Source organism: Drosophila rhopaloa, unplaced genomic scaffold (assembly GCF_018152115.1).
Source record: "Drosophila rhopaloa isolate 14029-0021.01 unplaced genomic scaffold, ASM1815211v1 contig_163, whole genome shotgun sequence".
In the NCBI taxonomy this organism is placed as follows: Eukaryota; Metazoa; Arthropoda; class Insecta; order Diptera; family Drosophilidae; genus Drosophila; species Drosophila rhopaloa.
Genome location: NW_025335043.1, coordinates 5,516,844 through 5,541,568, shown reverse-complemented (window position 1 = coordinate 5,541,568; position 24,725 = coordinate 5,516,844). Strand labels below are relative to the sequence as shown.

Below are 24,725 nucleotides of genomic sequence, written 5' to 3'. Positions count from 1 at the left end.
GTTTTTTCTTCTTCCATAAAAATGAGATTGTGGCAACCTCTTTAAGAGTTCAATTACATAGTACGCGTATTATGCTCTACAATATCTATGCCACATCCGCAAGAAGAACCTTTGGAATGAGCTATAATTGGATGAGCTGTGGATGAACGTAATCTGCATTTCCAGACAGTTGGGCGACTTCTTAAAGCTGCAGCAGAATGTTTTGGTTCGCTGGGGAAGATTATTTACCAGGAATAGCAATTGCTTTGGGGGAGGGCAAAGTAAAAGATGATTAGCAACGACCTTAAATAACCTACTGATTCTATAGACGCCTTGCAATGGTATCGCAATGGTATCGCCTTTAAACTATTTACTTTCGAAACTGATTGGTGGACAAATATTTATCTTGTGTTCGAGTCTTTCTTTGATCAGCTAAAAGCAGTAGTTGGTTGATTTTCTTTAAAGACGGCAACCTACGTCAATGTGGGATCAATGGGATTAAGCACTGCCATTATATTGCTCCATTTATCACTTTTAACACTATATAGTTCAAACAGACTGTTTGAGTTAAAAAGGAACTAATTTATCACTTATCGCAGTTCAATGGGAAAATGAATACAACACAAACACAATGGAAAGTCTGAAGCTTTTCTCGAATATCACAAAGTATATTTGTTAATCACAAATAAATATGAATAAAATACAAATATACAATAAATAATACTAACACTATTAGTCATTTAACTTTGTATTCAGATTACCATAGTCACCGTCACCTCTATTTATATATCAAATTTTAGCAGGATTTAAATGTTGTTAATTATGAATTAATAACTATTTGCTTAATAGATGTGAAATTACGCATTAAGTTGATTATTCAATTTGCGTCATCAATACCTTTAGCCAATTGCATTAATGATTAAAATCCAACCTTAAAAAGCCCAATGAAAAGTTGCTTCCTTGGCTAAACTAAACAAACAAGCAAGACGATCGAAAGATCGGAAGTGTATTCCATCAAAAACTATCATTAAATTGAAGTACAAGTAATTCAAACAAACCAATTGGAAATTATCATTTATTCAAGGCTATAAAACGCCGTATAAACAAAATGCCCTAAAAAAGTATAATTTTCTTAGGGCGATCCATAAAAGATAAATTAATTATTATCTTTTTTTGTATATTTTAGAATTGTTTATTTAGCAATTAATGTTTGCTTTGTTGCCCCTCCTTCGAATTGCCTAGTTCTTTGATACAGTTGAGAGCGTTTGTGATTTATGGACGAGACCCTCGGCGAGTATGTGAGTGTAAATGTGAACACGAGTATGAATATGAATAATCACATCGAAGGCGAACAACAAGCTTCATTGTTCTGGGCGGTAGTTGCTCAATAGACCCGACAATCGGAATTATTAGTCAATACCGGCTACACAATCGAAACCCTTTTACATGGCTTACATATAAAGGACTGGAGTCGATATAACGATAGTGCGCAATAAGTTGGATCATTAGAAGTAACCCTTTACTTTGATTTTATTGGCTTATTACCAAAAAGACAATCTGAATGACCGATAATGCATCAAACTCATTATCGTTTTTAATCCTTAACATTTTTATAGCTTAATAATACAACAGTTTATGTGTAATATTTCAGCTGCTTTCTGAAAGCAGATCAAAACCGAAATAAAAAAGGTTCAATCTTATCTGTAAATAAAAATCATTTTCAATAGAACTTCAACACATTTCCATTAAGGGTAATAAAAGTCATTTGTGTCATTTTCAAAATGAAATTCAACATTTCTGCATTTTTATTTGGAGCACTTCGCTCGATTCAAATTAGTTATGCATAACAAAAATTAAGATTTGCACATTTCATGTTTCATTATTCTCTCTTCTCTTATTTTTTTAGACTATTTACAGAGTTAAGTTTATACATATGGATTTGCATATGTGATAAAAAGTTAATTAAATTTACATGTTGTTACGGCTTCATTTATTTGCTTTACATGTCGATTTTTTGCAATCATTTCGCGTTTGTTTGCTGTTTCGCGTTTATGCATAAGATAACAAGGCTTAATGGACTAAAAAAATAAAGGCACCTGAGTTCAAAGTGTTATTGCCAAATGTAAATATAATAAAACAAAAATCAAAAATATAACGCTGGTGAAATCAAAAAACGATAATCATAAATTTTTTTTTTTGTGTTTATAAACGTAAAATATACATATACGTATGTGTATATGGGTGTGTGTGCATAAAAGTACACAGTTAACGTAAAGCATTTATAATTAATTCAATTTAGTTAATGGTATGTTTGTTTCACCCCCTAACTTCTTCAACTGCACTCCTTTGACTGACTGACTTCGGATATACTCACTGATATCGTTTATGTGTTTATAAATGTATATAGATAAAGTACTTATATGGTCTTTGTCCCTGAATGAAATGCTAATGTCCCCCGCTAAACCCGTGTTTATACAAAAAAAAACCCCCGGTTTTTAGAATTGTTGGCTCTGGTATTTGACCCATTGTTGCTTTGCTGACTAGTGCGTTGTCTCTCCCCCGTAGTTTCTCTATATATTGGTTTTGGCGGACTATAATCTACTAACGAATCCTGATCCTGGTATTTTCTAGTTCTATTGCATATTATACAGCTGCGGTGGCTCCCTGCTGGCCGGCATCCCTTGATCGTATTTACCCAGTTCGGCTTCATAGAGTAGATTGTTGATCAGGTGCTTCACCACAATCTTCGATTTGGATGTCTTCAGTTTGCGTATGGTTACGGCCACATATTCACCGAATACCCCATATTCGTCCACATGATTGGCACTCAGTCCACCGCCCCCGATGAGCAGTTTGGGGGGCGTGGCACCGGTGTTGCTGCTGGAACTGCAATTGCTCGATGTTGCTGCTGGGTCCAGTGAGGTGTTGCTGGTGTTGTGGTTGCTGCTGTTATTGCAGTTACTGTTGCCGTTGTTGCCATTTGACGTTGAGAGATCACGATCACGATCACGTTTTTGTGCCATGTTACTGGAATGTTGTTGCTGTTGCAGATGCAACGATTGTTGCTGCTGCTGGTGCTGCTGCTGCGGTTGCCCGTTGCAGTGGCTCAAGCTGAGACTATGATTGTGGTTGAAGTGCTGCTGGAGCGCCTGAAACGCGAGCTGGCTGTGGTTCATCTGCTGCTGCTGCTGCTGCTGCTGGCCGGCGGATCCGACCGCCCCCGCCCCCGCTCCGCCCACCGCCTTGATGGGCGTCAATGTCAAAGCGCCCATAACGTGATCCACGCCCATCGCCTTGCGCTTGCGGTGGTTGTACGTTAGATCCGTCGGCTTGTAGTAATTTATGGGCGATGGCGTGCTCGTCCGTCGATCCAGTATCCCCAGCTCCGATTCGTGTTCGATCTGTTGGGGTTAAGCATAAAAAAGAAAACGGGGGAAATACGGATGTGTTTTAGACGGTGTTGAAAAGCATCCAAGCAGGCACTCATTTCGAAGCCAATAAATTTATTACCCTACCAAAAACAAACAAAATAAAAAGGAACCCAACAATGTTTCAAATTAATAAAAATAAATACATAAAATCAAAAAAAAAATGTTTGCATGTTTCGAAATAGGTTCTGGTACTCTTTAAAATGTTAAAGTTTTGCATATTTTTGCATTGGTTGTATTAAAAAACAACTAAACCATAAAGTCAAGCTGTCAAATAGAGAAATAAAGTTTAATAGACTTAACTTAAATAAGTTAAATAATTGAGTTCTAACCCTCATTGTTTTTGTAAAAATAAAGCAAATAATTTAAAGAAGAATAAGTAAAAATAGATTCTTATAAGGCATTTCGACCATGTTTTGTTATTTTTCTCTGTGTTAAATTTTATTTTCCAGCGCTTTTGATTGTGAAAATAAAATGTATCAAATTAAGTCACCTTTTTGATACCAATAGTTTAGCTTTAGGAATTTACGTTTTCGTAAGCAAAATAAATATAAAATTCCCCCAGTGATTTAAGACAAGGTTGCGAAGGATGAGCCTTTTCCCTTGCAAAAGTAAATCTGTGCAGTATTTCATCAGCCCTATTTTTTATTTTGCTTGAAGATGGGCCCGTCAAAATATACCGGAACCAGTTTTACGTATACATTTATAGTATGAACGTCTGACGAAATAATCGGTGAGTTGTTTCATCAACTATTTGCTAGTCGCGCATCGCTTTGTATATTAATAATATAAACAATCCAATACTTGGGCTTGCCAAGTGTCCGAAGGGAGAGAGGTCTGAACGACATGTGGGTACTTTGATAAGCCCCCAGAGACGAGTCATTTAATTAATTTGTGGGCACAACCTTGTCTGGGAAAGTATCAGTAGAGAAAGCTTTCTAGATTAGGCTATTTTTGTGGTCCAAGAATTATAGACGTATAATTCAGAAATGTTATTTTGAAAGGCATTGCCTCCAGCTTATAAAAGTCAAATTTATTTAATCAAAAAACCCAAGTGACTCACACACATACATTGGAATCCTAATGCTTATCATTAAAGATATCCGGATGTATCATATCTGCCTTAGCAACACCAATGACCTTCAGGTCTTAAAAAGTTTCGACGGTCAATGTGCAAGTTGTGGACGTCATAAATTGATAAGATTCGTCATCGAATTAAGTTCGTTACAGAATCTTATACACCTTTGCCTTATCAAAATATATATAATTATCGGCAGGAAATCTAATCATATTACTTGATTTGAGCTTCTAATCAAATCAAATAGAATTGTGGAAGAATCTTAAATAACTGGACAACTATTAAGATCGTTGCGTCTAAAACTGTCTACACGTGGAAATTACTTAACCCACATTTATTTTAAGTATTTTTAAACAAACATTATCAACTTTAAAGTAGCTTTAACAATTTTCATAACTCAACTTATTCTCAAAACCTTGAAAGTATTAAAAAAAAGGTTAATTATAAAAATTTAATAAAAATAATTCAAAGTTAATCTCCTATTTTCCATTATTTATTAAATAAATAATAACTCACCTACCAATTACATTTACTAATATAAGCGGAAATTCAAAATACAAAAATTATCTTTTTAAAATGAATAATATGACTTTTTTGATTAAATTGCTTTATAATTAATATTATGATAATTGACTTTGGTACTCCAGATAATGATTGATATTTCTACTTATTCAAAGTACATTACTCAAAAATGTGTTTCTCAATCCCGTGTCAGAAATTATTCTCTAATTACACCCACAGACCACTTGACATGACACTTCAGGGGTTTGAGATAAAAAAAATGTTAAATTATCCCCCCAAAAAAAAACTTCAACCTGTCGAATCAATTAAAGTGTGATTAACAATCAGCGGTGGGGTACTTACAATTTCTGTTTTCACATCTTCGGCGCTGATATTGCAGTAATTCTCGCCATCCAAATCGGAAGAGGAACGTGTCTGCGAAGATCGAAGAAAAAAATCCAGAATTAGCGGAGACCGTAGAATCAACAACAAATACTATTATGGCAGTGTGGAGAATTCGCCAGACAAATAATAACAAAAAACAACAATATAATAATAATAGTGGATAGACGCAAAAGCGAGAACGCCAGAGAAATAGAAAACAAATTAGAATAATAATAAAAAGCAAACTCAAACAAACACACACAAGTGGATGCAGACTCGCAAGTCGAGTTGCCGCTGGCGATTAAATTAGTCACGGGGGGACAAGGTGGCCGAGGGGTGGGGGCGGTGCAGGTGGAGGTGTCGGTGGCGGTAGGGGCGGGACAGCAGCCAAGTCAACATCGAAGTGGACCAACGGGTGGACAGACTCACAGACGGACGTGAGACGAGTGACCAAAATAAAAGACAGACGATAAATAACACAAAATATGGGAGAATTTTTTGGGGCAACGACAAGGTAATACCCTAAAAAAGACCTTTTAAACATTTTCTCGTTTGGATTTTGACCTACTTTATATTTTAAATAGCTTTCATATAATAATATAAATAACCGTAAAGAAATATAGTTTTTATTGTAACCTATCACTGATCAAATTTTTGCGAACACAAAAATCATATGTACTTTTTCTAGCCAATTCACCACAAAATATAAAACAATATTAATAAATTGTTTGATATTTTATGGTAAATTTGTTTAAAGAATTAATGAAGATTATTTTAAAAAATTAGTATGTTTCATTTATTTATTTCTCAAAAACGAAGGTGCATATAAAAATGCATTGCAAAATTATACTTACATTACACAAAAATTAATTCATTTTGTTGGTCAAGGTTTGCTTATCACTTTTTTTGGGGGTATATAATAAATTGGGTTAGCTGCCATTTAAACATAATATTCCCTGCAGGTATTATTTGACTTTTAATTACAGATTTATATGTTCCCGGGAAGGCGATCGAACTAGCTAGTGGGCATATTTGCAGGCATTTATGCAAAGCTCCGGAGAAAGCTTACTTTCCAGTTAAAGTTTCCCGGTTACTTGGTGGAGCTTCTGGCCAAAAGTCCCGCAGTTTTTTTGGGGGAGAGAATCAAAGCAAATAAACGGACGAGGCGACATGGCAATAACGAAACGCAGTCCAGCAACTTGCTATATTGGAGCTACAGCTACTGCTGCTCGGGGGCGGCAGAGCATCGATGCGGGGCCGAGGGGCGTGGTCGGTGCAAAACGTGGGGCCGCCGATTTCTACGGCTGATGCAACACACATGTGTATGCATTATAGATATAGGTATGTTTGTATGTATGTAGGCATGACCGTGTGTATGGCAGAAGCGGCAGCGCAAATCAAAGCCAGTTGACACACACACTGGCACACTAACACCAATACTGGCTTATCAAGCGCAACGCAAAAGCAGCTACCGCGCACAGTGGTCTAAGTCTATTATGTGTTAGAAGTAACATTTAAAAAATTGTCAACGCATTCAAATATAAATAAACAGCAAATATTTTATTGATATAATTCGCATAACGTATACTTAACAAATGATTTACTAAAAAATCGATCTGCACACAATATGTGTTTAATTATATCAGCAGGAATGTCAAAAAGGAGGAGGAAGAGAAGAGGAACTTCTAGAAAACGCATTGAAAAAAATGTATTTTGGGTTTCGTAATTAAAAAGCAAACACTTTAAAAATATTACTCATACGGTACGTAAGCCCGTAGTATTCATCCACCTTCTCTCACGTAATAATTTTCCAATTTTCCAATTATATAAAATACACATTTTTAAATTTAATTATTTAAACGTCCAAAAAAATTTAATGATATATGTAAATGTATAAGAAAAAATTACTCATACGACACGTTGGCCAATTTGTATTACACATTATCAATTTGATTTACTCCATATACTTTATTAAAAAAATTACTTAAAATAAAATAGGTTTTTAAGCTTTTAAAATAGTGAACAATTTTAAAAGAAAGCAAAATTAAAAAATAAGTATTTTTTATAGCACACTTTTTGGCGCGGTATTGTGCAAAAAGATCATTTTGGATATTTGGCATTAAACAAAATCGTTAAAATATTTTTTGATTTACATAAAAAAATTTTAATTTTTCGCCTTAGTTGTGCTTTAATAATTTAATTTGCTTCCCTTGTTCTGATTGGTGTAAGCACTATTTCCAAAGCTCAAATTCAGTTCCCTATAAATGGTTTTTAAAATCTTCTCTACCTACAAAAACCTAGAAAATTCTATACCAGCTGATGGTGGCGCTAGTCTTCGGCACCACTGTGCGCCACCGGTTGCGCCGCTGCCGTTGACGAACCGCTAGACAGCGAGGGCTGCGACGGCGGCGACAGCAGCGCGTGTGCTGCCTGCTGCCGCAAAACAAGTCAAACCACTCGCACTCACACGCGCGCACATGCAAAGCTCCAAAGAAATACGACAGACAAAAAAAAGCAAAAAGGGGGAAAAAAACAGAGACACATGCAAAATAGGTAGAGGTTGGCTGTAAAAAAACAGCACTTACCACAGCCGCCGAGGAGGATTCGATTAAAGCGCCACCGGCCGCTGCCTCCTCGAGTTCCATTTCCCGAGCGGTATCCATTTCGTCAGCGGTATCCACTTCCCGCTCCCGATCCCGGGCATTTGCCGCAGCCGCAGCGGCAGCAACGGCGGCCACAGTGGCCGCAATCCGAGCGGTAAGCTCATCGTGTTGTTGTTGCTGTTCCACCTGCAGTATTATGTCCCTATCTACCAGCTTCTCCGCCTTCAGTTGCTCCAAATCCAGACTGTGCATCAGGGTTAGCTTTTCATCTGCTTCCGTTTTCGCCTCGGCATCTAGATCTTGATCCTGATCCCTTTCGCCGTCGAGGATGAACCTTATGGCCTCGTAGGCAAACCACATGGGTTGGTAGATCACCCCCCGACTTCGCCCGCTCAGAACCTTGCCATGTTCCCGATGGAAAGAGCTGCGCAGCGACTTGATCTTGGATCGTATAGATCTTATTTCCGTTCCATATTTGTGGCTCAATAGCTTTAAAGCCTCGTATTTGGTCTGCTTGATGTGGTAGCCCTTCGTATTGGGGTCCCAAAGGACTCGCTGTCTGCGATAGTCCTCGATGAAGTTGAGGATCGTGGAGCGGGACCATTCAACGCGATCCGCTGGTGTTGTTGTTGCCGTCCCCGTTGCAGTGGGCGTGGTCGTGGACGTGGGCGAAAGGGGTAGTGGCAGCGGGTGCGAGGCAACATCGGCTATCAAAGCAATGGCATTGGAGTTGGCATCGAGCTTGAATTGCGCTGTGGCTGCGCTGCTGGACATTGTTGTTGTTGTTGGTGTATGGTGAAAGTTTTCCCGGCCGGACGGGGGTTGGGGTGGTTGTTGGCTGTGGCGGGTGGTGAGTGGGTGGTGTAGGTGATAGGAGTAGGAGTGAGAGAGAGAGCGAGAGAACGCAACGCAACGACGCGACGAAAAAAGCGTCCACAACACGTTGCTTTTGACTTTCGACTGGCGGCAGCGGCGGCGGCGAGCGTTGAGCGTTTCAGCTGGTTGTGTTGTATTTGTGGCAGCGGCAACAAGTGCGGCGGCGGCGGCGGCAGCAGCGGCGGCAGCTCAGCTGCACTTTGTGCGAGAGAGAGAGCAGGAGAGTCAGCGGGAGCGGGAGTGAGAGCGCCAGCTGGCGAGCGACGTCGCCTCGTCCAAAATCAACGCAAAGGTGTGCGACTCGCCTTTTGCCTCTCTCTCTCACACACACCCGCTCTTCTCTGTACGTGTGTGCGTGCGTTTGTGGTGTGAGTGCTGCAGCAGGCGGGCTTTTTGTTTTTTTTTCGCGACCTGTTGCTCGCTTGATAATGCCAGGCTTTGTTGTTGTTATTGTTGCTATCAGCTATCAGCTGTTTTATTGCATGCTGTTGTTGTTGCCACTCGACCAACGAACACCAATGTTGGTTGTTGTAAAAATTGGTTGTTGTTGTGGCTGTTGAATACGTTGGTGTTCTTTTTGCTGTGGTTGTTGTTTATTTCGTTGGTGTATTAATTAGTTGATCTATGTTTGATGTGTTTGTTGTTGTTGGTGTAAGTATTGGTCTGGGATAAGCTGGTTCTGCTGTTGAGGTGGCTTTGTTGTTATAATTATTGGTGTTCCAACACGTGCGGTGCTTTTAGCTATTGGGATAAGTGTTGGTGACTTATGGGGCAAGTTATTGGTTTTTTAGTTGGTGTACTTGTTGATTTACTGAAGTAATTGTTGTTTGTGTAATAGTTTCAAATTATATTTAAAAAGTTGTTGCTTCAGAATGTTGTGTTGTTGGTTAATTTGTGGGCGTTCATCATCATCTTTCTTGGCGTTGATGTTGCTCTTGTTGTTGTTGCAGTTGTGGCATCTGCTGATATTGCTGCTACTTTGCGTTTTGGACCAGTGGCTGCTTTAGGTATTGTGGGGTAACTTGTTGTTGCTGTGGCTGCCACTGTTGTTGCTTGTGGCTATTGGTGTTGCTGCCTTTGCTGTTGTTGTTGCTGCGGCTACTCGCTCGAGCTTTTTTTTGTCGCCACTTCGTCGACGCTCGTTCGTCGCTCGTCGTTCGCTGTTGAAATCACGATTTGTACTAATTTCACATATTTAAACTGTGTGTGGCATGCGCGCTGCTCCAAACGGGCCGGTTGCCGTTGTTGTTGTTGCTGCTGCTGCTGCTGTTGGCCGTAAGTTCGTCACTTGCTCTTCGCTCCCCGCCCCCTTGGTCCGCACACCTTTCCGTTCGCTTTGCTCGTGTCGCGACTTGCGATCGTTGCTGCTGCTGCGATTGCCTGCTGCTGCTGTCGTCAACAGCCCCACGTTGCACAGTGGGCCCGATCCGATCGCTGTGCGCATGTGGCAGCGGCTGCCAAACGGCGGCGACCATGAGATGCTGGAAACCAACGAGCACACACACCGACATCACAGCAAAGCCTATTTTTAAATAGCGACACATGGCACAGTGTGGCAAAGGTAGATAAGTTGTTGCAAGATGAAAAGGTGTGGGGAAAATAAAATACTTTTTATGGAAAGGTTCAGCACAAACTAACAGTAGTATACATACACATTTTATACGGCTTAGGTTCGGCTTAAAACCAAATTTAATAACATATTAAAAGAGTTATTCTTTGCAATATATTAATTAAAACGGATTTAACAATTTTCTTTTTCATTTCATGGTTTGAATCTTTCATAATTAAAATGGCACTCTTAATGTATGTTTGTTTTTAGTTTTTTTAAAAACGATGTAATTAAAATCAAATTAAAATATGTGTATGAATATAGGATGGCACTAAACATTCTAAAAAGTTAAACACTATTGAACAATTTTTTTCTTTCTTTTTTCTGTTTATTATATACATATTTATTTATTTTATCTTAAAAAACTTTTGTCCCACTGTGCTTTTGGCCGCTAAAGCTGTAAATATTGTTGCTGCCAAGTCCTCTCCCTCGCCCTCTCTCTCATACTTCTCTCATCAGCACGGCTGAGAAGTTGTTATCGTTGCCACTGTCGTTCTTGCTGTTGTTGTTATTATTGCTGCTGTTGGACAAAGCAAAATAATAATAATAAAAACAACAACAGAAAGCTCCAAAACACGGTAACAAATTTAGCGAGTCAGCAAAATAACAGAAAAAGAATCGAAAAAGGAATTGCATTTCACGGAGAATTTGGACGTTTTCGGATTTGTCTTTCCATATTCTGTTTCATTATACTCTTAAATAGGGGTATTTGGGATAAAGTCATTGACTTATAGTATTTCCAAATTAGTCAGAAAGAAGAAAAACTTTAAGTGATTTTACAATAATTGCAATGATTTCAAAATGTTGGTGTAAAAAATATTTAGTTCTAAATATTTTGACCCAATAAATAATACTTTCTTAAAATAAAAAAGGAATGGATAAATATCTTTTAAAACCGTTCCTTTAAAACCTCTCATGCTTTGTCATTAAGTGACTTTTCATAAGAAATAATGGATAGCATAATTAAAAATCACTTCCCCAAGCCCCAGAAAGATTATTTATTTAATTATTTATTTTTTCATTGTTATAATTGCTTTAAGAAATATATTTTTTGTTTAGATATTTTTGGGCAGGAAGTACTGTATAATTAAATTTCATTTTTATAGGGAAAAAAATAATAATGTAATAATATTGCGTATACGACTTTAAAAAAAACCGTAGCATACATTTGGACTGCTTTACAAGTGATTTTTTTTGTTGTTAAATTTTAAAACTTAACAAGCTATGAACAAAGTCTATAGTCTTTTAGATATTAATAAGATAGAGTGTTCGCTTTTTCGATCTCCGAATTAAACTTTCCTTTCTTGCTGTTAATCGAAAGGTGTGAGCGAGGGGGTATATAGAGTGAGGGAGAGGTATAAAGTGAGCTGTCGCTCACGTAGGCAGCATTTTGGTTTTTGCATTCGCCTGCACTCTCTCTTTCTCCTTCTCCCCCGCATATGGTAGATACATAAGTATGTACTTGAACGTATATACATATGTATGTACTTACACATTGCGTGTCCTAAACCACGTGCGAATCTTTTGTATAATTTCGACGAATTTCGATGTCTCATAAGAACACAGGCATACATTAGTATGTACACACATAATTAGAGCAAGTTAAGCGGACTTTCTTATCAGTTTTGCATTTCGACTTGCACAATCGCTCTCTCTCTCTTTCTCCCACAGCTGTTTTAAATTGCGGAAGCTTTCTCGTCTTTTTCTCCTTTCAGTCCGTCTTAACAGCTCATTATCAAGCTGCGTCGCTGCCGCAGTTAAGTCGCAGTCAGCGTCGCAGTCGCAGCGACGTGTTTGCCGCACCTACGATAACGGTATTAAGCTGACATTTCCATGCACCTCGCCAGAAAACCGGTTTTACGAATCTTTCAATACCCTACACATCGATTAGTTTGTCACTTCTTACAAATAATAATTATTTAATCGTTACTTTCATATTTGCAAATTAATAAGCTTCAATAAGTATTACTATATATATTTAAAGATTTATTGATAATGGAAAGTTTGAAGTTTAAGCAAAGAGTTCCCCAATTGCACTATCATAGCCATTAAAAAACGGTTGTCTATAAGCAGGTGCAATAATTTTCATGTAGTATTAAGTTGTAGAAGCTCGACTTATTTAAGTTAGACTGCGATATTTTTTGAGTTTTTTAATGTTATTTGAACTTAATCTTTAACTTAAAATTTTTGAAAATTATTAACATCCATATTTTTTGTTTTAAAAACCCGTTATGTAGTTAATGTCGAAGTTTTAATGCTTTTATCTGTCTGTATATCACTTTAAATAGTTTAGTTTACAAATGACAAAGATACCCCAGTATTTTGAAGCCTTTTATTAATACTTAAAAAAAGTTTAACAAATTAATGTGATCGTAAGTATGTTTAGTTATACCGTAACGCATGACGTTTTTAGCTGAGGCGATTGCGTCCGGCCCAGAGTTGTGTGATTAATCGCCATTAAAATCCACAAAAATAACGCGGCTTGCAGCGTGACTGCAGCGTGACTGCAGCACATTAGACCCCATCCAAAATTGGCTCGGACTGCGTCAGGGCAAACGACTCGACGTCAGCGATGTGGCGCAAAGCTTTTTGCATTCAATTCTCGCTCCAAGTTGACAAATTGACGTTCAAAGTTGTTTGCGCAGCATTTCAGTTGCAGTTTCGGTTGCGTTGCCTGTTTTTCTTCTTTTCCAGTCCGTCTTTCACCCGCTTTCCATCCGCTCCCGTTCAGGTTCCTTATTACGTTATGACTCTCGACGGTTCGAGTATTCATTCTCCCCATTTCGCTACCTCTAAATGTGATTGTGAGATTGAGTGCGAATGGATGATAACACTGGCGCAGAAAAGTTAGCTTGCAGATTTAACCAACACTATCTGATGATTTAGAACAATCTGTGGACACATAAGAAGTTATACCTTTGGATGCTTTAAAATTTCATAGAAAAGTGAATATTTTCAACAAGTGAAAACTTAATTTCGACCATTCTTATTTTACATTACATTTACATTTGTTAAGAAATAAAATTAAAATCGCTATTGATACCATATTGTCTAGGGGGTACCACGAAGGTAATATCTTTACTTCTAAAAATTCTGTTGGAAATGCTTTTCCATTAATTTAATTTATAGTAATATACTGTGATATTGCTGTTTACAGTGCGATAGATTTTTTTATTTTGCATTATATTTAAAATTAAATCGTTCATTATAATATTTTAAAGCTTATATACTTAGTTTCTTTTCATTTAATTTAAAAACAGGGTCGATAACTTTCTGGCAGCACTGTTTCCGCTGAGAAATATATAAATTGCAATTTCTGTTCCTGCTGCTGCTAGCATTATTGTTGCTGCCAATTCAGTTTGTCAATGCCATCTAAAATGCATTGAGCTGTCACATTAGAGCAGCAACTCGATACGTCAGGCGGTAGCCCCCCGAAACCCCCTCATATTTCCATCCCCTCTTATTTCAACAGCCCCCCCTCCATTAGGGTAGCTCAGCATTTTACTTACAGTCAAACACTTTTTTTATCAATCAACTTTGAAGGTGTTACTGCAGTGGATGTTTGTTGATGTTGCTGCTGCTGCTGTTGCAGTTGTTGCTACTGCAGCAACCGTTTGTCGTTGCGTGCACTTTGGTGGAAATTGCTGTTGACGTTGGCTATATGGAATACTTATAAGTAAAAATACATATTTTTATTCAATTTCCAACATCACGTCGGGACGTCGCCACTCCGCTATTGTCTTTTGTTATTTTTGCAATTGCCCTGGCACCACCACACCACCCCCATTTCCACCCGGTGTTTATCTGACGATGTTTTTGCCCCCCGCTTTTTTTCAATTATGCAGCGCACAATGCTTTTCTTTCCTCGTTCCTTTTCTTTTTCTTTTTCTTTTTCTTTTTCCTTTTCCTTTTCCTTTTTTTTGCAGCACCTCTCCCCCGGGGGCAACTGTTCAACTGTTTAGCCTGTCGGATTAGCCACGCAGCTGTCGCCGCGCTGCAAAAGCATTTCCCCATTCCCTCATGGCAGAGCTGCTCCAACTAGTCGCCTTCTAAATGCAGTGGGTAGTTGGTTCCCCCAGTTAATGCATGTATGACACGGAGTTACTGGTAAAAATATTGGATAGGCCTGCATCACATTAGTCATGCAGGAACAAATAACAAATTTAACTGGGAACATATATGCTATGATTAGGATTTTAAGCAGGCAAATATAAAAAATCAATCAGATTTAGGATATAACGAAGCTCAGACATTCAAAGATTGTAGATTAGAAGAAAATATTTAATAAATCCCGATCTAGAATAAATTTAAATGCAGTGAGGTTAAAAATGAAAAATATATATCTTTCTGCAATTCGTATAAATTCACTACCAATTCGTATAAAATAAAATAAATAAATATATTCCTACTTGAAAAATAATTTTGATTAAATAAACAGTTGAATAACGTTTTTTTTTTTTTATTTAAATTATTGTATTGTTACAACATTCATAATATTCAAGCTCTTAATATAAAGCAAAACAAATTGAAAATTAAAATATTTCAAACTGACTTTTTTTTATAAAAAAATAATTTTTACGAAAACATTTAGTTAAAAATTCAAATTCAAAATCCATATAAAACATAAGCGAAAACAGAACATTGATATGCGCAAATGGTTAATTCAAACATGTTTTCTCTGTGTGTAGTTGCTTGAGTTTAGCCACTGATGCGTATCTGATGGCCAGTCCGGTCCGAATCAGTCCGGACTGAGTTGGCCAAGTTGGCCAAGTTGCCCGCGTGCTAACGGGAAGTCGGCGTTGAGTGAGCGGCCAAAGGAAGTGCATTTGAATGAATGCACATCTGATAAAGCCTAATACCCATAGACAGGCCGCCCCTCGCACTCCACAACTCACTTGAGTGGTCAGCACTTGGGATCTGTTTAATTAACTTTTTGCTTTGCGAAGGCTGCCAGCCAACGCCAACACAAAACAAAGTGAGGTGTCCGAGAGATTTGCGATTTCCATTGGCAACTTTGTTTGTTTACCTGCGATTGAATTAGGTGTGCCTCAAAAAGATTTTTTTCTAGCAGAATAATTCACATTAAGTTCTTTATCGGATCTATGAATTCCAGCAGTACTCTTAACGTTATTAAAATTTGTTGCAAACATGAATATAAATATGAATAGATTTATTTAAATTAAAATATTTTTATGCATAAGATAATTAATAAGAAATTAAATGTGTTATCCAGTTTTAGCTTTAACAATAATAACAATATTCAGTTCCTTATAAAAACTTTAAATTCAAGTTTCTACGTTTGGTGACCCCAATCTGTTCTTCTTAGTTCATCTTTAAAATCAATAAACTGGCTTAGGGGCATTTGAATTCGTATCAATTATGCATTTTAAAACAGAGAGGCAGCTTACAAAAGTAGGACAGTATTAAATTACACCATCCATGTAATTCCGGATCCCTAATTTAAAATCCTCTCAAGATCTAAGGGTCGTTGCCTGGGAAATTCTTCCCAACACGAGTGTATATAAAGGACCTCGTTGCTGATACTGGTCCTTCGTGCCTTCGAAACTTTCGGGCATTCATTTAATTAGAATCCAAATCATTTGATAGGTACAAAGCCCTTAGTCATAGTGGCTCCTGTCCCCCGGGGACTATTCTATTGACATTGTTCGGGAAAGTTTCGCCTGGGAGGATGGGTTCGAGTTGTTTTGTTGGCAAAGTTTCACAATATTTTTGTGCTGAAAAGATGTTAAAGGGTTGCTCGGGTCGCGAAGGTATGGGAATGGGATGAAAACTCGGTCCGGTGAATGATAACGGTGTATGTACAGTCGTCGACACCCTCTTTCAATTTTCACATCAAACTTGGCTATTACCCAGGGTCCCACCCACAGGTCCGCTTATTGTTCTCTGTTTACTTTGCTACTTTAGTTCTTAGAGGAAACTTCGAAATGGAGGAGGGAAAGCCACCGCCCAGGAAAAACAGCAACCACAACTTCTGCACTCCCATTTCGCGTGTCCACCCCCCTGATGTTGCCGCACCCCAAAACCTCCACCCCCGAACCATATTGACGCAACTCCATCATTAAAACTTAAATGACCTTCCTGTGAGGATGCTGCTCCCGCTGATGATGATGATGAGGATTTCTTTTCGGGGGGGGCGCTTTGGAAACTTTGACTCCTGATATCGCACTCATTCATTCCACCCATTCAATTTCCACTCTTCCGTCAGCTGCTGCTGACATTCTATTACTGTATCTTTCAGAACTATCTTCATCTGTATCTGGACACGCATTAAATGCTTTCTATTTAATGAGTTCTCGCCGTTTTTCCCTTCTTTTCGGATTTGCACAGAAAAAAAATATGGCCAATCGATTTTGATTTACACCAAATCAAAGCAGATTTTGATAAAGCCTTCCAAATATAAAAAAAATATTTTAAAAGATTTTATTTGTAATATTTGACATTAATTATTAATTATTAATTTAATTTATTATATTTTCTTTCATTGTACAGTTTGATTTGTATACTTTGTAAGCACTATTAAATATATTTTTAGTATATTTTTAATCTTTTTATGGTGTTATTCAGAAGTATTATATGTTATGAATTTTGACTAACAATAGTTCATTTCAATTAGGCATATTATAAACAATTTCGTTTAAGAAACTGATTTAGATGGTATCTTCAAGTTGTTAATACTGAAATTATTTCAGGAGCTTTTTATTTACCAAATAACCACAAAAAATGGGATGGCTTTTTATTCGTAAAACAATAAAATATTTTCATTTTTAAGTATTAAGAGGGTTAAAAACAGTATTTCATTGCGATTTTCTCATTGTGTATTTTGTGAATTTACATGTTTCGAAGCCCTGACTGTTTAATTGCCGGGACCAGGATCCGGACACGGATATAGAAACGGACGGAGCAGGATCCGGCCCATATGCTCGGTTGGAGATGGGCTGGCCAGATCTATCACACGAGGTCTTTGACTCATTTATCATGTGTCAGAATGTTTAACTAAATGGCACTTTGCCGAAAAAGTTTGTGTCCGAAATGGTGGGGGGTGTTTGCTAAGTAGTTAGTTTTAATAGTTAGCCACTCGCCGGCCAACATAAATAACTGGCCACGCAAGTGGGTTGCTGTCCGTTATGGTTTGCGACCCGCCTTCTGGCCAAGTCAAGAAAGTGCTAACAATCTTCGAGATACTTTGCGGACGTTGTTAGCGTGATGAATGAGCCACATTCGGTGGCACGTGTGGGGTGAGTTAGATGCAGATAAAGATAGAAATAGAGACTGAGACAGGACCAGCACATAATTATATGCAGCACCAGTCCTGGAAACCAAACGTCTTAATCGGAATTTTCCATTTGCTTTTCCCTTTTCAGCAAGTGAAATGAATCGGAAAGGAACAGGGAATAAATCTGACTGGATTATATACATAAATGATATAACGCTTTAATCCAGTTTGTTTTTTTCCTAAAAGGAACTTATGTAAGAGGCTTTGAAATAACTACATCTTTCTTATTATCAATATTTATACTATTTATTGTGAAATAATTTATTATTTCTTTATATAAGAATAAAAGTGTCTTTAGTCCGACTAAAAAATATTTCAATTTTTATATGAAGCATAAAAGTATAATCCATTATGTAAAACGATGTTTATAATTCAAGAACTTGTATTTGATATAGAAATTGATTTATTTTATTTATACCTGCATCTGGTAAATTAAAGTAAGTTAGTCATCCAATCCAATATACCATTTCCGTTCCATCAACCTTTTGAATTGCATCTGCATGGCAAGATATTATCCTCCCTTAATGATTTTGCGTTCCCCTAATGGACACGCCTCACATCATAGTTGAAGGATTCCCTGTATGACATTAAACATCATTGATGGCTCTTCATGTGCGAAACATTCGATTGAAGTTGAAATTGGAATTGCATGCGCTTCGAGGGCTTTAATGGCACATAGCAACCCTCATCCGGAAACCGTTAAGGTCAGGTCAAAGGGCAAAGGGAAAGGGGTGGCGGTTGGTGACAACTCGCGAGCTATGGGACATTTGTCGCCGTCGGGGGCCGCTTGATATTTGCATCTCATAGAACGGTCAATTGAGGGTTCGCATCGTTATCAGATGGTTTTGGCATGTCGAAAAAAATACAACATTCCACTGTGCCATTTCCCTTTACCGTTACGGATGCACTAGGAGAAATAAAAGGCTTAACTTAGATTTTATATTGTCAAATTTATAGCTACAAAAAATAATCAAGATTATTAATTTCAAACCAGTAGTTAAAGATTTATTGAATTCCACTATAGTGATGTGAAAAAATTTTTGTTGATGATTTGAAAAGTTCATATGTATTTGTAGTTAAAATAAGTTATTTTAAAAATATTTTTTAATTTATACATTTTGAGAATTAATAAAATAAAGTACATTAAAATTGAACGTTTTTATCTATAACTTAAAACACCGTTACAGAACATAACATTTTTGGTAGTTAATCATGTATTTTAAATGTTTTTACTTTGATTGGCAGTTAAAAAGAAAATATCATATGAAACGGAATTAAATGTAGATTTTAGTTAAAAATTGTCAAGAAATAAAGTTTAAAAGAGTAATTTTAGAGTTAAATTACTTTTCAGTGGCTGTTACGAGGAAAGTGATTTACTTAAACTGGTCTGCAATCGATTTTTGTAGCATTATAATTTTTAAGTTTTCACAGTGCACAGTTAACGATGTTGCCATTGCCATTGCCATTCCCATTTCCGCCTGGTTCCTCCTGCCTCCTGCCTCCTGCCCCCTGAATCCTGAATCCCGCCCCTCAACCCCCTCGCACATCGTTCGTTGTGCGTAATATCGTAATATCCTGCTCCTGCTGCGTTTTATGCCCGTCCTCCTCCTCCGAGGGTTGGGCCCAACACTTTCCGCAATAAGTGTATTTACTTTTGGGCCTCGGCGATGGGTTTCGTAATAATGGATTTCATTAAGGCGCGGGCAACTATTCAGCCTCCTTTGGTTCTCTCTGTGTGTGCGGTGTCCTGACATGAACGCCAATTCAAACTACGCCATGCGGAACAAATAAATTCATTAAGCGCAGCCAATGCCGCTCAAACATTATCATCAATGGGCAGAGGCCAACAAAAGGAGCAGCCTTCGGGGGGTTAAGGGTGTGCATGGGGGTTAAGGTAGGGGGCTGAGGGCTGCTGGTCTGGTTTGCAAGGGGGCGCGGGGCGGGGTCATCGTGGTTAGTGGCACCGGTAACCGGCTGACTGAATGATAATAACAAAAGCCGCTCGGCTTGGCACGCGTAATTAAGTCGCATGTACGGCCCAACACTCGAAAAAATACATTATTTGTTTATCAGGCAGAATTTGTACCTAACATTTTTTTAAATGCGAAATAAAAAAACAGTATTTTAAGAACAAAATTGGATTTAAGTGCCTGTATTTATATCGTATTGTGAAGATACGTTATAGCTGGATAAAAATACCTGTAAATATTATTAGGTACTTATTTCTGAATTTTTTTGAAATTAATAAAATAAACTAGATAGAAGTAATATTAGTAAATCAAATATATAATTTTTTGATGTTGTTTTCTTTAATTTGATTACAGAAATGAAGAGAGTATTAATCTTTAAACTGTGATGTCATTTAAGTCAGTAGAAATTGTGGTCTAAAAAGGTAATAATATCAAAAATTTAAAGCAGTTTATTTTGAAATATAATTATTATTTTGAAAGAACAATTTTTGGTGGAAACTTGTTTTTAGAAATCACTCTAAGTTACTTATAGTATTTTATGTTCTTATTGATTTTTGAATATATTTTCTGTTAGACGAACGATTATGATATTTTTCCCAGTGTAGGATCTGCCCTTAACCCTCGACTACCCAACCCCGTTGTCCTGGTTCGATGTTTATGATTATGGGTAGCACCGAAAAATAGGCAGCTACCGTGGAGAGGTCCTGCGACCAGGATTAACGTGAAATTGTCAAGTGTTCTTGCTGCTGTTGCTGTTGTTGTTGCTCTTCCGGTGCGGCAGCGTTTAATTAAAATGTATATGAGCCGTGAGCGAGTGAAAGATGAGAACACATTCCAGGAAACAAAGGCCTTTTGGGAAGGGGTACGCACGAAGACCGCAGAGCAAAAGTTATGGATGCCCTGCGATTCGCAGGCGCATCATAAATTTCAAATTAATCAATGGGCTTACGCCCGTTGTTCCCCGCCCAAAAGGGGCTTACAATGAAAATTGAAACTTACGAGGCAACCCGAGGAATGCATAAATTCCTTGAGCCCCCAGATTTGCTCCTCTCATTTGCGGGGACTTTCTATGACAGCCTGACACTTTTCCGCGATGGATGGAATGCCCCTTGTGGTTCGGTTTTGCGGTTTTCGCGCTGGCAGTCGACTTGTAAATTGTTGGACAGTTAACAAAACACTTCTTTAATTGGGGTTAGAAGGGTGTTGGGGTGCTGCCAAAAGTGAAGTAGATTCTGGTTACAATTTTATGATTTTTGGTTGGAAATAAAAGATATTAAAAATTATATATATTACAAATATAGTTATATATATCTACAAATATTTTGTAGACTATATATATTATTCTTCTTTTCTTAAAGTTTTTTTTTTAATTGTTCAAAATACAAACTTGCCAAGTTCCAAACATTTAATCATACATCTAAGATGATGATTGTTAATGTAGTGTATAATGAAAAACTTTTTTTAAATTTACGTTCATAACATGGCATTTAAATTGGTAAAGATTTTTGTCTTAAGAATAACCTTGGTTACTTATTAATATTTTGAGTCGTAGTTAAAAAAACTAATAGGGCCTTTCCATGAAAACAAATTTGTATCAGATTTGCGGTAAAGTCCAAAGAAATTAAACAGTCGTAAACAAAAGTGTGCCTTCTTATGTTAACATTTGTAACCAAGTAACCAAATATTATAGATGATTCACGGAATTGAGATAATCTATATCAGAAGTTAATGTATAGCCCTGGGCTGACATCACCTTAGAAACCCAAGATTGTTTGATAACTGCGAAGACTTAAAGTTCCCAATTCAATGCGATGATCTAATGCCTTCAAAAAGGGGTTAGCTGGAACACTTGTCTTTAGATAATTTGGCAATAAATTTTAATTTAGCTAAGTAATAACCTTAAATTGTAATTTGCGTATGGAACTTTGTTATCAGCAATTTATCTCGTGAATTATGTAATATTAAATTTTATTTTTACGACCCTACGCAATCGAGATGCCGTCACCTAGGAATCGGAATAACCTTTAGATTCGTACCTGGGCTTGGTCGGCATTTTGGCTAATTGCGGCCCTCATCCACACTCTGAAACGGGCCAAATAAATGGGCGGCTCTCGGTGGATTCATTAGGCCACAAAATTGGAATTTATTGCGGAGATTTGAAAGCCATACAGGGTCGGAGCTCAGCACACACGTGTGCGACGGGCCAAAACGGAAAGAAGCCAAGAAAACCCTTTGCCTTCCGCCGACAAGAGGCAACAATAATGGCGTAATGGGTTAATTAGCCATATCCAAGGCACGCCGATGGCCCTAAAAGCCTTTCAGCTGGCCAACAATAAGTCAGCAAAGTGTTACAAATATCACACTTAACGGCCCCAAAGAACTCACCCAAAACAAAAAAAATGGTAAAATGAAAAAAATAGAAGACGCAAAATAAAAGCAACTAACAAAAAGAAAGAAAATATAACCGAAAAGGAAAACACAACTCGACCCGGTAATTAATTAGGGGTAATAAGCGCAAAGTCAAAGGTAGAACCGCTCGTATTTTATGCGCGTATCCGTGAGATACGCAACAGTCGGATCCGGATCCGATCCACATACAAATGGCCAGGAAATAATAGGGATGCAAGTGTGCGTGCTGGGCAGAGCTGGCCAATAGAAAAGCCAGGGGGCAAAACTAAAAAATTAAATGTATTTACATAACTCCCACCGCCAGCTGTGCGTTTTGAGAAATGCCAAGCGGCAATGGCTCCGGATAGCGTTTGCATTTCTCATAATCATAATTTACGCCAAAAAGGTTGCGAGGCGAACAGCTGACCTGGCTGTAACGGCCGCACAGTGGGCTGCAACCTAATTACAGTGGGCACTATATAATTATCTTCAAAATACCGATTACGATGAAAGAGTAGATGGTAAGGAAGAAACAAGTTTTCACAGCCATAAACTTTTGATAAACGAACAAAATTTAATATGTCTTGGTTTTTAAAAGATAGACAGACTATATCCCTCCATTTCTTATTTTTAAATACTAAGTTATTAACTAAAGATGCTTCCTTAATTATAATTTAGAATCTATATATAGATTACTTAATACTCTATCTGCACTAGCATATTTTTTGATTATCTTAAAAACTTTCCATTTCTATTGCATAACTTTTTTAATACCAAAATAAAATCATATTTAAGTCATCTGTTAGTTAGACGTACAAATATTTGCTGAAGGTTTTTTTTCCATTACGTATTTATTACTTATTTGGATATATTTATTATTTGGAATTATGTTATACTACAATAATAAAAAATAAAAATAAATTTTATAAAAATAGTCTCACGTTCTTTTTTACTGTGCCCTGTTTTATTGTCTTCATGGTAAGTTAAATTCAGGTTTTAAGCTAAAATATAGTGTTTTTTTTTATTATTTTAAAGTTTACAGTTTTGGCATATCATGGGATTTTCGCAATATTTTTACAGCGGACACCCACTGTGGCAGCTCCACGCATATGCGTGATAATTTCGCGCCTCGAAGGCGGCTGAAAATGTTAATTAAATGATTTTCCCAGCCAGGGTCCAAATGGAAAACAAAGAGCAACAAAAGCCACGATTGTGGCCACCGACTACTGACCACCACCACTACTGGTCGATTGGTCGGTGTTTCGGTGGTTCGGTGGTTGCCACCGCCGGAAAAGTGGCTCGAATTATGCATTACCAAAGGCATTTGTGGCAGTGGCGGCATATATTAGCGCCCAGATAGCGATCGGGTCTGAGGTCTGGGGGTTTGGGCCCTGGGACCGGGTCAAACGATTTTGCATATCGCCGGCCGTTGGTAAAAATGTCATGCCTAGATGGGGGAGGAAAAGGCCGGGTGAGTGACGACTGACAGGGCCTCGAATAGGGCCAGCTCACGCACAATCCAAGGTTTTTGTTTTTTTTGTTTTTTTGTATATTTTTGGCCAGTTAACTGACCAAAGGCAGGTGAAGGCGGCACTGCCCCGCCCCCCGCCCTTCGCTTCACACGTCAACGCAGCAAAGCCGAAAATTAGTTAACATTTTTTGGTATTTGATGCCCTACACCTGCTCATTAGCTCGGGTCCATTTGCTCTTCCCGACAGCGTGAGAAGTGCTTAGGAATATCCTTAATTGTTATTGCATTTTGTATCCCAGATAGGTTCAAAAAATAAATATTGATCGTACTTAATTAAGACATGGTGTCGTTATTTTAATTAATTAATTTTATGATAATTTATTTGATGAATATATATTTGCATTTTATGTAAAAAAACGTTTTAATACAAAGCCATATTTAATAAAAAATATACAATAAATTCCTAGAGTTTTAAAATTCTCAAAACTTATTTTATTTTCTAAATTTTGTATAAATAATTTAATGTTCTGTAGCATTTAAGACCTATCTTTTACAAGGCAACGCTTACTCACAATGTTTCATTTTTCTAGGCATGTATCTACCTCTCAAATTTAATTAGGTATTATTGTTTAAGGGTATGAGGATAGAGGATGATGCTGTGATAGCCTCACAAGGGCTAGAAGTTGTGATTGTTTTTCAGCCCAAAAGATCATTAGCCGAAATATCACTGGAAGTCGAGAACAAGCTGCTTAGACAACATTTCAGGCTTGATCGATGATCGTACGGTTGTCTTCGATGAAGTTGTCTCCGAAACAATCGTTATAAATGATCGAGGAATCCATGAAGTTGGACATTAATCTTAATTGATGAATTGGGAGGAGTACACACGCCAGGACTACTGAAAAATGTGCGGAAGCGTCTTTATTTCAGACACTTTCAATGAGAAAGAATTGCCGGTTGGCTAATTGAATAAGTGACATTTGATGGGAATCAACGAATTCAATTATTGAAAACGTTATTTTATTTTAACTGCAGTTTAATAAAACTAAATGAACTGTTTAGTTGGGTTTACTCAAGTTTTGTTTTTCTGTGATCGTGAGTGCTAGAAATTTATGATATTACCAATGAGATCGAAAGTATGGGA

The 24,725-nt window shown here is 37.5% G+C and overlaps 1 protein-coding gene across 1 annotated transcript; it reads right to left on the bottom strand.

Annotated features, from left to right (window-relative positions):
* Positions 1 to 1,749: 1,749 nt before the first annotated feature.
* On the bottom strand, positions 1,750 to 10,189 carry LOC108050456. Its single transcript, XM_017132151.2, has 3 exons — positions 7,956 to 10,189; positions 5,350 to 5,421; positions 1,750 to 3,380 (listed from the first exon to the last, which is right to left on the bottom strand). Exons 1-3 carry the CDS (start codon positions 8,745 to 8,747, stop codon positions 2,613 to 2,615), a joined length of 1,632 nt encoding a protein of 543 aa, XP_016987640.1. The 5' UTR covers positions 8,748 to 10,189; the 3' UTR covers positions 1,750 to 2,612.
* Positions 10,190 to 24,725: the final 14,536 nt, after the last annotated feature.